This window comes from Micromys minutus (genome assembly GCF_963924665.1).
Source record: "Micromys minutus genome assembly, chromosome: 10".
Taxonomy (NCBI): domain Eukaryota; kingdom Metazoa; phylum Chordata; class Mammalia; order Rodentia; family Muridae; genus Micromys; species Micromys minutus.
In genome coordinates, this window is record NC_137979.1 from 17,650,218 (window position 1) to 17,665,482 (window position 15,265).

General features: G+C 40.7%; 1 protein-coding gene across 2 annotated transcripts in view; it reads right to left on the bottom strand.

The window, feature by feature from the left end:
- Positions 1 to 15,265, bottom strand: part of MAP2K4 (mitogen-activated protein kinase kinase 4) — a 98,759-nt gene that overhangs the window by 26,089 nt on the left and 57,405 nt on the right. For both annotated transcript variants that reach the window (XM_080922221.1, XM_080922220.1), the window contains one exon: positions 1,410 to 1,529. In XM_080922221.1, the coding sequence (XP_080778347.1) occupies positions 1,410 to 1,529 (120 nt within the window). The remainder of the gene's footprint in view (positions 1 to 1,409; positions 1,530 to 15,265) is intronic.

Here is a 15,265-nt window from a genome sequence, read left to right on the forward strand (position 1 = left end):
ACCTCTAAAATGGGGGAAAGTTTTTATTGGTGATAAAACTGACAAGGGATTACTAACTTAAAATCTATAAATAATTTCAAAAAAACTAAACTCTAACCACAAAATAAAAACCAACCAGCCAATCAACAAATAAGCTAATGAATAGAGAGTTCTAAAAGGAAGAAATATAAATGGCCAGAAAACATTTGAAAAGGGTTTTCAAAATGTGTAGCCATCAAGGAAATACAAATTCAAACTGCTCTGAAGTTGTATCTCACCTTGTCAAAGTGGCCGTCATCAAGAAAACAAATGGTGATGGCGATGCTGAAAGAGAGTACCCTTATAAACTGTCGGCAGCAGTATGGAGACCCAAACATACAAACAGGAGATCTACCGTATGCTCCAGCCATACCCACTCTCAGGTATTCGTTGGAAGATCTAAATCAGCCTATCAGAGCTGCTAGCACATTCACATCTCTGTTGCACTATTCACAAAGTACAGAACCAGCTTTGACATCTAACAGATGAACAGACTTTTAAAAATACAGCACAAATACAAATGAAATTCTTTTGTAATGAATGAAATTACAGACTATGCAGGAAAGTGGATGAAACTGGATAATCATATGAAGCAAAATGAGTCACAAAGACAAATACTGCATATTTTTTGCTTCATGTAGAAGATAGAAAGACAGACAGACAGACAGACAGACAGACACACACACACACACACACACACACACACACACACACTAGAAGTAGAAAAGGAACAGAGGAGAGGAAGAAGTGTGAAGGAAGCGGTGAAGTGAACAGGGCAGTGTAACAAAACACTGACAGGAAAGCAAAAAAGGGACCATTAGAAAATGAAGGTGATTAGCAAGGAGGAGGAAGGAAAGGTGGGGTGGGGCAAAAAAGAACAAACTGTAATGAAGTATATGCATAAAGGAGCTAGCAGGAAAGGGAAGGGAGAAAGTGACAAACGTCTATTTTAGTTAAAATTTTATTTTGTAAAAACTAAAGCTGTCACCTTAACACACATTTCAGTACTAACCTAAAAAAATAAACGTAATTTAAAAAAATCTGCATTGAAGTAGTGACACTATGAGAAAGCATGAAGGAAAAAAACCAATGGCAGTCAGAAGTAGCAACCACAAAGACACAGAAATATTTACACATATACAGAGAGATGTTAGTCATCCTCTAATATAAGAAGCTTTGAGTGTAAACTGCAGTAGAATTCCAAAACAATCCGAAGCAGAAAGAACAAACTACAGGTAAAGAGGGTAGCTCTCTCTGCACTATCACAAAGGCAACTTCATTGTTAATGTGTGGCACTGTAAAGAAGAGCAGGACTGATCCTGCCGTCCTTGAATTCATTCAAACTAGATATGCATTTATCAGCTAGAACCCAGACGGTTGGTTCCCCGTACCTCTCTGAAGAGTGCACCATAGAACTGAACAATGTATGGGCAATCACTACTCCGCATTACTACATCCAAATCCATGAGAAGTTGTTTTTGTTCTTTTTCATCCACAGTTGACCGTATTCTCTGGAAAAGAATGATAACAAATTGTCATGCAAACAAAATAGTTTTAGAAACTGGAGTAAAACCTTTACCATAGTACTGAAAATTACTAAACTTCACAATATTAACCAGGTTGGAAAATTATTGTGTTTCCTTATATTTTATAATTATACATTTGATCAAAGAACAGTTAACAAATAATTATTTAGGAATTCTTTTAAGGGCAGAGGACTCTGGGTCACACATTAAATGATGGTGAGGGGGTTACAAAATAATGCTTTTAGACTCTGAGAATTATGCCCACATGCAAATACAAAAAAAAAAAAAAAAAAATCAGAGTATAGAAGTTTTCACAAGAATAATAATAGTATACTTCACACAAATATATTTTTAACCATCGTCTCAGAATTATACAGGCTCTAGCTTCAAATGCAACAACAGCCTTCTTGACTATCTAGCAATTTTGTTCACTACATTGCAATGGGAAACAGTGCAGGGCAGGAAAAGTGAGGACCAGGATAGGGAACATACAGATGAGAATCCAAGCCTTTCAAATCCTGACTGGCTCTTCCTTCACTGTGGGAAACAGGAAGTTGCCCCCCAGCTTCCTAGTCATGGTTCTGCATGCAGGTCAGAAGAACCTGGGGAAATCCTGAAATGGAGAAACAGAGGCCCCTCTGTCTACTCCTAAGCCGAAGACAGTCCTCTGTGTACTACAGACCTGGAGCAGGCTCCTAACCAAACTGTACGACTCTGCACATTTCTGTCAGAAAACATCTATACTCCACCTCCCAAGCAGAACACTGTAAGATACAGAGATTTCAGATGAACACTCCCCACTGCACTAGTGAGATAGAACAGAACCAAGTTCAGAAAATACAGACATTAACAACAGAAACGCAGTTTAACATTGAAGCATGCAGAGAACATTTACTCTCATACAAACGTTCACGTCACTGTGTCACTGTACATAACACAAAGCACATACTTACAAGGCAAGTTAGTATCAAAAAATACACAAGGTAGCATTTTGTCCTCCAAGACTTCGAGGTATCTGTCCTCAATGTTCTTGCAAGGAGTGAAGGCAGTCAATTAAATTCTCGAGCCCATTTTACAGAAGAGAAGCCAGAGGCAGAGATACAGAGTATTCCATGTGACACGAGAAGAAGCAGTTAAAGAACACAGTGGGTCTCTCGGTTTTATGCTGACACTTCACCAGTCACCATCCCAGACCCTCCAGAGGTGTATCTTTAAATGTCCTTATTTAAAACACAGACCTTGCTACCTACAGTGTTTCATACCAAATGAAAGGTCCTGACTTTAATTTGAAATGTTACGGTGAACGCCACAGTCATTGAAATAAAGATAAAAGGTAAAAATGAAAGACAGAAAAGACGAGTCCCTCGGAGACCAGAACCGCTTCTTTCACTCGTACCCATGGTCTCACGGTTTGATATGAATGACTTTGGTTCTAAATCAACATTATTATCTTGCTCCAAAAGGGCACTTGCTAAAAGTCTAAGTAAGCAGAGAAGTGACTTGTATTTGCTCAAAATATGGAAGAGATAATTTAATTAATAATTAATAAGTAGTTATCTAACATGTATTTCTATTCTAATAATACAAATTGATTGGGTAGTTGTAAAAATAGTTAACATGATTTTTTAAAAGAATTTTATTATTTCCACATATCTGAATTTAAAACAAAGAGTTGATAGGTAAAAGAATACGAATCTCAAACTACCCTTTGGTTGAGAAAGAATTCTTTGTGGTAGTTTATTAATTCTTACTATTCAAGTTGTTTCTTAATTTATTAATTGCCTACCTTTTCTCTATCTACATGTCTATACTGGTGAATACTAACACACATGATAAGAAGCCATGATTTTAAATTTTGTTTGCCTAATTTTTATAAAGTTGTCTAAGTCTAAAAAAGAAAAAAAAAGGACATTACAGTAAAAACCACAATAGCTCACATCCATGTCTGATGTCTGGAAGCAGATTTCCAAACCCTGCCATCGCCAAATAAAGAAAACGCGCCACTCCCTGACACAGGAGCCCAGCTGAGATGGCTTCGGGTCAGCAGGACACCGCTATGCCCAGACGCTGCACTAGACTCCTGGCCTCCTTCCCTCCTCACTGTGTGAGAGTACTGTGGGTAGAGGTGAGTGGCCAGCTGCTGGGATTCTACCTAATGATTTGAACTGAAAAGCACAGCTCAAAAATTACAGTAAAGCTCTGGGGTTGGGTTATAACATTTATCAATGAACACTTAACAAACTAACACAATTCAAGAGACCTAGCCGTCCTCCCAAAGGAGAATGAACTACAAGTATAAGCCTATCTTAAAGGCACATTCAAGTTAACAATTAGTTCTTGATAAATAACCCAAGTTAGAGAACATCTAAGGACAATGAGTGTATAAATCCAGTAGTAACAATCACTACAGGCCACTTTCTTATGGGAAATCAGAACAGTAGCTTGGGAAAAGTTTCTACCATTTGCAAAAAGTGAGGCCAATGTGGCTTAATCCTAAAAGAGCAGAACTCCCATAAAGCTGACTACATCAGAAGAACCTCCCCTTCCTTTCAATCAGTCCTTAATCCCAGCCACAGGAAAGCGGAAGTGAGAAGATGGAGCTCACACGCTCAGAAGTCGAACCAAAAAACTCATGCACTCTTTTCTAAGACATGTTCGTTTATTTATATCTTAAATATAAGCTGAATAAGACAGAGATTAGATTGGGCAACACAGCCTTTATCTTTTTCTTCTTTTTTTTTTTTTAACTCAGAGTAAAATAAAATGTCTATAAGAGACCATAAAACACTTTGAAAAGTCATCTCATGATTAAAGAAGTTCATTTATAATAAAACATCAGGAAAAATTGAAAAAAGTAATAATTTTCTTCATTCTGATCATTCTGAGCTATTCATTAGTCACTATTTTATTAACCAACCTTATTGAACAGACACCCCTGGGTAAACATAGCTGTCATTCTTGAAAAATAATTTATACTTTTTTCCATACAAAATTTGGATTATTTCTATTTTTACTTTATCTGAATATAATACAGCTTAAAGAAACATCAAAAATCAAATAGAAAATTATAATTTTCATATATTTTTCTTCATTTCCTTTTGATTTGTTTTATTTTCATTATTTAATAGTGTTAAAATTTCACTCTTAGTTTGTTTTTTGTTTATTTGTTTTTATTGGATATTTTAAGTATACATTTCAAATGTTATCCCTTTTCCTGGTTCCCCCCTCTCCTATCCTCCATCTCCCGGCTTCTGTGAGGATGCTCCCCCTCCCATCTACCTACTCCTACCCCACCACCCTGGCATTCCCCTACACTGGGGTATTGAGCTTTCACAGGACCAAGAATTATCTTCCTATTGATACCAGACAATGCCATCCTCTGCTACAAATGCAGCTGGAGCCATGGGTCACTCCATTAGTATTCTTTGGTTGGTGGTTTAGTCCCTGAGAGTCTGGGAAGTTTGGTTGGATGATATTATTATTCTTTCTATGGGGTTGCTAACCCCTTCAGCTCCTTAAGTTCTTTCTCTAACTCCTTCATTGGGGTCCCTGTGCTCAGTCTGAGGGTCAGCTGCAACCATCTTAATCTGTATCAGTAAGGCTCTGGCAGAGCCTTTCAGGAGACATCTATATCAGGCTCCTGTCAGCAAGCACTTCTTGACATCAGCAATAGTGACTAGGTTTGGTGGCTGCAGATGAATCCCCGGGTGAGGCAGTCAATGGTTGTCCTTTCCTTCAGTCTCTGTTCCACTTTTTGTCCCTGTATTTCATTTAGACAGGAGCAAATCTGGGTTAAAGTCTTGAGAAGGGTGGGTGGCCCCATCCCCCAATGGGGGCCTTGCCTAACCTCTGGATATGGTCACTACAGGTTCTCTCTCCCCTTTGTTGGGCATTTCAGCTAATGTCATCCCTGTTGAGTTCTGGGAGCCTCTTGCTTTCCTGGCATCTGGGACTTTCTGGTGGTTACCTCCAGTTCTCCATCCCCCATTGCTACACACATCTGTTCAATTTCCTGACCCTTTGTATATCATCCCCATATCCTCTTATACCTGATCCTGCCCCCCTTTCCCCTCCCCCTCCTCTCTTCCTCCCATATACAAGTTTTTTAAGTGAATAAATTATATACTTGAAGCTGTAAAAATTTTAATTGTCTGAATTTATGTTCAAGGTCATTTAAACACCTGGTAAGGCTTTAAAACAGGTATATGTCAATAAGATAAGATTGTAGGTATTATAAGAAATGCCGAGCTGGGGAGATGGCTCAGTGGCTAAAAGCAGACTGCTCATTCAGAGGTCCAGAGTTCAAATCCCAGCAACCACATGGTAGCATACAACCATCTGTAACGGGATCTGTGCCCTCTTCCGGTGTGCATGAAGACTATACTCATACACACACACACACACACACACACACACACACACACACACACACACACACACATATAGAAAAAAAAATGCCAACTGGATCCACTATTATCACAGAGGTAAGGTGTAAGTTAAATAAAGGTGTAGCTCTCTGGCTTTTGGGATAGTGATTTTTTTCTTCTTCTTAAAAAAAAAAAAAAGGAAAGATCTTCAATACTCTAAAACTTTAGTGGGTTTGGTCCAATGCTACTTGCTTGTGTTATGACGTTAATTTTAGTCCCCAAAACGGCTTATAGCAGTGTCTGCACTAAGATACTGAGGGCTCCTGCCCTCCCAGTTGGCTCCAATTAGTAAATAAAGATGCCAGCAGCCAAAGGCTGGGCAGGACAGAGTCAGGACCTTTAGGATTCCTGGGCTTGGGAGAGAGAGAGATAGGAAGAATGAATCCCCATGAGAGGGGTGTAAGACAGACCAACCACATAAGAATTCAGTTGGGCCTGACATAGCAGAGATGAAATACAGATTTTAAATGTTAACTCCAGTAAACCTGAAGGAAATGTTTGCTAGCCATGGGGAAATTAGAAGTGCCCAGCCTTTGAGCTAGCCAAATCCTATCAAAATTAACTGGTGTGTGTGTGTGTGTGTGTGTGTGTGTGTCTGTGTGTGTCTGTGTGTGTCTGTGTGTGTTTCATTTGCAAATCTAGATAGCTCTTGGGCGGGTCCATGTGTACGACCCATCAGAAGCACAGGGTGGGTTAACTAATTCACCAGTGGCTGGAGATAAAAATTCAGGTACAGAGAATTCCATTTATACTCAGCAGCAGTTACTAGAAATTACAAGTCCAAGAGGTTAAGCTAACCATCTTTCATCAGAAACACAGCCCACTGAACTAACTAAGCAGGGTGCATAGGTGCTCACAGAGACTTAAGTGGCAAGCAAGGAGTTTGCACAGGTCTGTCTGCACCAGTTCTTCTACATGTATGTTGTGGCTGTTAGCTTTGTATTTTTGTGGGACACCTAATTATGGGAGAGGGAGTGTCTCTGACTCTTTTGTCTGTCCCTGGTACCCTCTTCCTCCTGCTGGACTGCCTTGTCCAACTTCAGTGTGAGGGCCTCTGCCTTTTATTACTGTATTTTGTTTTGACTTGTTTGGTTGCTGTCTCTTGGAGGCCTGCTCTTCTCTGATGGGAGACAGATGGAGAATGGATCTAAAGGAGAGAAGAACTGGGGGGAGCTAGGAGGAGCACAGGAAGGGCAAACTGTGGTTGGGATGTGTGGCATGAGAGGGGAATCTATTTTCAAAGACTAAAAAAACTAAAGTGTCCTCTTGCTTTCCCAACTTCATTATATACACAGGAGTGGCAACCAGGAGGACAGTCCGGAATGTGGCTCGATTCCTAAGAAGCTGTTGGAAGCTTACTATCCTTTCTATATATTGCAGCAGCTACAAGTTACTAATTAACACCAACACACTGGCCTCATGTAGAATGCCTTGAGCTTGTTTGGTGGTGGTTAAAGATGGAGGACCCAGGCCTTGAGAGGACTGGCCTCTCTTACCCAGCTTAAATTTAAGATGTAAATAAAAGAACATTTCTTAGAAACCATGCATGGATTCCTTGGTTCAGTTTCTTAGCATGTGAGCACTGCTCCATCTTCTCACTTCTGTTTTCCTGTGGCTAGGATTAAGGACTGACTGTAATGGGAAGGGAAGGTTCTTTCCGAAGTGCTGGCCAGTTGCTCTACCACCAAACCATATCTGCAGTCCCCAGTGCCTTGTATTTCTCCAACCTGGATTTAAATAGAGTACAAATACAATCCTTTTCATTGATATGGAGCAATGATAAAAACGTGAGAGTAGCAACTGTCCTCTAACTTTTTACTCAGACCTCTGAGGCGGCTCTCCCCACAATGCACCATGCTTTTCTAACCCTGCCCCACATCTCTCACTCATACAAGATGAATGGCCAGCAACAAAACAGATAGCATGAGAATTCAAGTAAATTAAGATGCATGCTATAATGGAAAGGAGTTGGAGGAGCTCATATGCTACATTCACAGGAGGGGCTGGGGACCGGAAGCAGAGAGGCAGCAGGATAGAGACAAGCAGCATACAGTCCAGAGGGAACTAGGGTGACTCCTTATTGGCAAAGTAAGACCGGATGGAGTCATACACTGTTCACTCCCACCCTCCTCTTTCCTTGTCTACATTTATTTCCCATGCTGAGGACAAAGAGCCAAAGTGTGAAGAAGGAGTGGGATGATAAACCAATCCTCACTAGGGGGTAAGGCTAGGAAGACATATGTGTGACAAAGAAAGTAACTATAGCTAAGGATGGATATGTAGGGAAAATAAAGTAAGAAAGGCTCACAGGACTTCCTTTCCACTTATGAGCCGATGGTAGTTTGAATAAGAATGGTCTCCATAGGCTCATAGATTTGAATGCCTGGTCATGGGGAGTGGTACTCTTTGAAAAGGAGGTGTAGCCTTGTTGGAAGTGTGTCACTGGAGGTGAGCTTTGAGGTTTTAAAAGTGTACACCAGGCCCTGCAGATCAAATGTAACTCTCACCTACTTCTCCAGCACTCTACCTGCCATGCTTCCTGCCACTGAAAATAATGGACCCTCTGAAACTGTACAGAAGCCCTTAATTAAATGCCTTCCTTCTCTTAGAAAAGTCGCCATGGTCACAGTGTCTCCCCACAGCAATAGAACAGTGACTTAAGACAAAGCCTGTCTTTTCATAGGGTCACCAGGGAGCATTTTGCTAAGTGCTAAATAAATACAAGATAGTTCTTACCATAACTCTGACTAAGGCTGTCCCTTACAGTCAAATCAAGATTCTCCAAAATCTCTGCATTTCAAGAGGCCAGCAGAGCCCACCTAAATGACAGTCTGTGACTCTCTCTATCTGGTGGACAACTACTTGATTTCACCAGATCAACCCAGTTTTCCTTCCTACCACATTAAGCTATGAGCAAAGATGAGGCAGAATGGCAGGTTCAATCTCTTAGACATGTGTGCAGTGGCCTCGGGGTTCCTGATTCCATTCCTGTCTGGAGAGGGGAAAATTGGGTCACTGAGAATTTCAAAGATAACCCAGAGTTTAAGAACAAAACAAAACAACAACAACCAAAAAAAAAAAAAAAAAGCAAGCTGTGTTTGCTATTGATTAGCAACTGTAGCTCCATGGGATGCATGCCACGTTAGTTCTTGAATTAAATCACTGTAGGCAAGAAGAATATGAGTCAACAAACATACCCAAATCAAGAGTAGCTGATGAAACAATTAGTGCATAAACTTTGCAAGTTATCCCAGGGCCCAATTAAAGCAATCTGATAGAGGATTCAAACAACAACCCATTGCCCCTTAGCAAGCAAAATGTCATTTTCCATGTATTGCCAACTAAATGCAAAACAGATGCCATTTCCTCTTTATATGGTCCATTCCTCTAAAAAAAAAAAAAAAAAAAAAAAAAAACTATTTTCCTGTTATCAAAATATGAGCATTCCATATTTTAAGCAACTGCCAAATTCAAATTTGTGTGAAAACCAAAAAAAAAAAAAAAAACAAACAAGACAAAACACAACAAGAACAAAAACAACAACAAATCCTACTCCCATGAATTCTAGTAATAATAGCTGTTTTATCTTTTGTGCTGACACCAAAAGATACTACCTATGCAAAAATTCTAAAACCAGTTGTTACATAAGCAAATATATCACAGGTAAACTCTCCATGGGAAGAAAGAGATGAATGTTGGGATATAATTCAGTATCACAACTGAGATGGGTCTACTAAATAATAGCCAGGTTTCACATATGATCTGAAACACACAATAGGCTAGTTAAAATTTACCTTACTCCGCCTCTAATACTGCCTATGAACTGGTGTTCTCAGGGCTTCCAAAACTGGTAGATAAGAGCTATCACTTTTCTCAGGGTCCCCTTCTCTCATTTTGTTTTATTTATGTTTGTTTCATGCTGAAGACTGACCCGAGGACTTTAAGCATGCCTAAACACATTCTACTACCTTAGTAAATTCTCAGGCTCTTCTGAGCTCTACCGATTTTACCTATTTCATTTACTGAGTTCCAGGTAAAACTTTTACAAAGAGGAACTCATGCTCTGAAAACCACTGACTTGAAGCTACAACAAAGAAAGCACAGATGTAATTCAAACCCTAGCTTGACTGAAGGCGGCTCTGCCATATCTGTGGAATCCCCACTCCTGGGCATTTGTATTGTGCATAAGAAATACATGGATTTCTTAATTTAGTCACATGATTTGACCATTAAAATGAGATCACAGATAATAGAGATCTTTCTCAAATCAAGCAATGCAGCCATGGCTTCTACATCCCATCCAGCTTTAAATAATCAAATATCATCACTATGCTCTTTTAATTGCTTAATAAAGCACAATATGCTATTAAAAGGGAATATTCCCACCAAAGTCACTCTGTCACTATCCCATTAAGGCTCTCAGAGCAATGTGTAAGGCATAAATATAATAAATGCTAAAATAAACACTCTTCCTCAGTGATTACTGACCATCAACATCCACCAAAACCATTCACTGATGGAACTTCTAACAAAAGCATTGGCAGTCGCCAGTGTTGGAGAAACAAGCCAAAGTGACTTCCCACATTAAAATTCTCTTGTGGTGGAAAGAGAAAGGGTCACAAAGACTCAGGGACCTGAGATGAACTTAAAGACTCAGAAAGCTCCTGAAACTCACAAGATGTATAAGCGTCCCCACCTATACACTCCCACCCTAGGGTTATACAAACAGTGTAACAGTCAAAAAGGAGGTTCCTGCTGGCTCTGCCATACACAAGCTGTGTAGGAAACTCACGGGATGGAGCTTTCCTGAGTCATCACTCACTCTGAGGTGGGGCTTTCAGTGATTTGGGTGCCTCGGAGTCACCAAAGCTTCTATAGGTAATCCCTCACCTATGATCCTTGTGAGCAGTACTAAAGAATTCAGTGGCTCATCGAGCTACACTTGGGTGGAGCTGTTATTCTTGTCTGCCACTGGAGTCCTATCGGGGGCAAATAAATTGTTCTCTTCTCCCTAGGAAAAGTCACACAACTCTGGGAATGAATACTATTTGCCTGGCTTGGCACCCTTTGAGCAGCCAGATGTGGGTGATGAAAAAAAGCAAGGGTCACCCAGAGCCTGTCAGAACTAAAGCACCAGCTCTACTCACAGACACAAATGTGGCCTTGCTCCCCCTGGGATTAAACCAGGCTGACTAGAGCAAGATGATCCCACAGAGACCATCAGAGATGAAGAAAAGCACAGTACCTAAGAATGGGTCAGTGGATGACTCAGGGACAAGGACTGGATCAGAGTGCCAAATAGGGTGGTGTTTCTCCTCCACACTGCTGTACCCAACATAGGTTATCTATGCTTTTTTATATTTTCTTTGTTCTGTAGTTCTATATTATATTTGCTCTGTATGTGTATGTGTTGGGGGTGTACACAAGTCAGAGGAAGTGAACTAAGGCCATCAGGTTGGCAGTAGGGGCTTTTCTTGCTGAAGCGATCTCACCTGCCCACCACGTTCTCCTAAGGAAAGAACTGATGCAAGTGCTGAGATCTTTTCATGCTGCTCTGGACCTGGGATAATACTTCTTTCTTTTTAAATACTCTTAGCCATCCAAGAACTGGTACTTGCTTAGAATAGATAGCAGGCTTTCAGGGATGATGTCTACCTTCTGTAAAATGTTAGTTTATAAAATGCTAACCCTTGAGTTCCTTAAAAGCATCTGGAAGAACAGTAAAGAGTGTAGTTAAGGAGTTTGAATGAAAGCACCTTGCTGAGTGGCAAATGGCACTCTCAGGAGACATAAAGTTGTTGGTTGAAATATCAGTATTAGAAGTTGGGCTTCCTTTCAGTCAGTAATTAGTCAGTGAGGCCCTGAGCCCCAAAAGCTATAAAAGCTACTGCCATTGCTTTTGGTTGCATGGCAGAACTAGAACTATGCTGATGATACTGTTGCCTTTACCTCAGACATGAAGGAATCAGACTGGGACTGGAATGAAGTCCTTTCCCCACTGGCTTACTTCCGTGGCACAGGAGGTACTACGTAGGTCGCAAAGGGCTAACTGCCACTGACAGTGCTGTTGAGTTATGGAGCCTGTGGCTTATAGCAGCAACATGTCAGGTAAGATGTGCTGACTGGTATGAGAATACATTTGACAGCTGTCATGGATATAACCACCTGCTGACTGCATTTAAGGCCCTCAGCACGAGAAGGAACATATATCTGCTACTATATCCTATGGCAAAAACACATGACTGGGGAGGTGACAGGCCCCAATGTGAGGGGAAAAAAACAAAACTTGTTTTGTCACCAACCAATGAGTTCACATGGAGAGACCCATGGCCCCAGGTGCATAAGCAGCAGAGGACAGCGTTCTCTGGCATCAACAGGGAGGAGAGGCCTTTGGTCCAGCAAAGGCTCATTTTCCCCATGTAGGGGAATGCCAAGGTGCTGAAGTAGAAGAGGGAGGTTGGGAGAGGGAGCACCTTCATGGAGGAAATGAGAGGGGTAGGGGTAGGGGATTGAGGGTAAGGGGATAACACCTGAAATGTAAGTAGAGAGGGTATCCAATAAAAATTTTTTTTTAAAAAAAAACTTGTTTTGTTAAATAGCTATGATGTGACTGTCAAACTGCCTTAATGACATTAGTATTTACAACCACAAGTTACTATTGTTGTCAGCCTAGGTGACTCACGAAGAGAAACAAACCTTTCTTGCAATGGACAGTGTTTAGTGCAGATTCATGGCCAGTAAAAGCTCCTGAGAGTAGATGACTGTTGCTGTAGCACAGTAGCCTAATCTTCAGTGGTAGATGCCAGAAAAGAACCAGATATATCTATTACCCCTTCCACATCTCAGAGAATATGGTACTGTTAACAGAAATCAGAAACACTGAGACAGAAGAAAGGGTAGAGCACTGTGTACTGATTTCCTTGAAACTTAAGTATTTCCAACCCAGAGAGAAGAGGGAGGTTAAGATGCAGAAAACAAATGAAATGCAAAAGGCCCAGGAAACCCCTGAAACTTAGATGACTCACATAGCCCTGGGGAACATACAAACAGTAACAACCGCTCTCCCCAGCAGCTGAACTGCCTGAAAGAGGATTCAGAGAAGAGCAGAGGTACAGCCTTCCTAAGGGCTAGGGTGGGGCTTTTCACAAGGCCCAAGCGGTCTACTCCTCTAAGTAATCTCTCACCTGTAATTCCAGCAAACACACTAGTTCTCTAACCCTTTCTTTCACCTGTCACTATTTCTCTCGTTGGGGTAAAGGCTTATATCCCTGGAAAAGTTATACATACCACACCTGTACCGTCCTGAACAAGGGTAGACCTACCTAGCCAGCAGATGGTATGGAAGGGCTATACTATAGAGAACCTATCCTTCCCACTAAGCATCTAGGTTCTAGTTCAAGAACACTGAGGTCAACATCCACATATCAAAGATGAAACATCCAAGTGGCTAATCTTGAATTAAAAATGGTTGAATTAATAAAACAGAAAAAGCAAATCAACAGAGTTGAGGATAAGAAAAAAATGAGACATATCAGGCAAATCATCAACAAAAAAATTCTTTGAAGCCCTAACATACACTATCACACCACTGGCAGTCTGGTACAGGCATCCAACCTAAGCAAATGGCCTATTTTCCCGATTAGCACAGGAAGCTCCCCAAGCATAGTGCTGAGACACCATCATAATCCCCACACTCTCTGGGCATGCAGTACTTACTGTGGGAAGACCTAGCTGAATGAATCATGTCTGTCTTCCTTCTCATAGCAAGTGGTGCTGGTCACCGTGTACAAATGTCAGTCTGAGTTACTGTATGACACCTAATTTGCTTTCTCATCTCCTCCCAAATCCCAGGATATGCCTTGTCTTCTGATTCTGATTACCTACATCCTGATGGTGTGAGGTGCTTCTCCTATACATCAATTTCTGTAACCTTACTTAAGAAGCCTAATCACAATAGATTGAGTCTGAACCTTGAGATTTACCTACTGCAACCAATTCTTGTGGATAGCTATGCAGAGAAACCAACTTTATGTTTGTCTCTATCTGTGACTACCCTGCCATCGAGAAAAATAGGCCATTAACCTCAAAATCCACTGCAGTGCTATTCACATCCATAGACAAAAACAATTTGCACATCCAACTTCTAAGAAGTAGATAAAAAAAACACATTGTGTTTACACTGTGGAACACTACCCATCCACACAACAGAATGGACCTCTGGTTTTGAAGGCTCTGTGAGAACTGACAGTCAGCCAGCTATGTAAGCAAACTGTACAGTTTCACTTGTGGAGCCTAAGAAGCTGAGAGCACAGTAGTGGGTACTAGAATGGTGGACAAAGAGAGAGATGGATAAATGCTAATAAACAGTTATTACTGCAGTTAGAACCTCTGTTATTTTATTGCATAAGAATTAACATGAGTAGAGAATGTACTGTATATTTCAAGAAACAAATTTGTATCTACCACAAAAATGATAAATTTGAGGTAATTGATATTTTTAACTGAATTTAAGCACTGCACTGTGTGTGTGTGTGTGTGTGTGTGTGTGTGTGTGTGTGTGTGTGTGTGTGTGTGTGTGTGTGTGAGGGGGGGAGGGAGAGAGAATCAATGGGACATTAATTAAATGTCATTTGTAGAGAGTACTGATCAAAGTCAAGAATGAAGGCATACTCAGTTAAGAGATGACAGCTGCCTTCTTTATACAACACTTTAGGGGGCCTCACTGCCAACCAGGACTTCTCCCAACACAGCTATGGCCCAATCACCCTGGCATGGGTTGACAGGGAAATCATATTACTCACAATCACTAGCAAAAAATAGGTCTTAGCCCACTGTGTGTAATTAAAGCTTAGAGATTAAAATGTTCACATCTGTCTGTGAACATATCGGGAACTGTCTAAGGACACAGTTTATCTGTTCCTTGTTGAATCTCATTATATCTTAGTTGATTTTCATATTCAGCCTTTGAGATACTTATTTCAGGTAACTAAGAACACACCTTTTAACCATCTCTTGTACAAACCTAAATCAATCCGGGCAAAGGCTTTCTTAAAAGTGCTTCCTTTTTCCTGAAAGTCTTTTACTCATTTTAAAGTTTACCCACATGACTAAATAATATATAGTGCTGATCACCACAAATGAAGTACACACAACATTAAAAAATAATCTTTAAAAGTATTTCCCTCCTGTGTGGAAGAAAAATTTTGAACTTGTGCTGTTCATGAAACGGTCCCTCTGCCCCGGCAACTGAAGATGGATGCCACACAGAGAGACAGAGCTAAGGCCAGCAGGGCA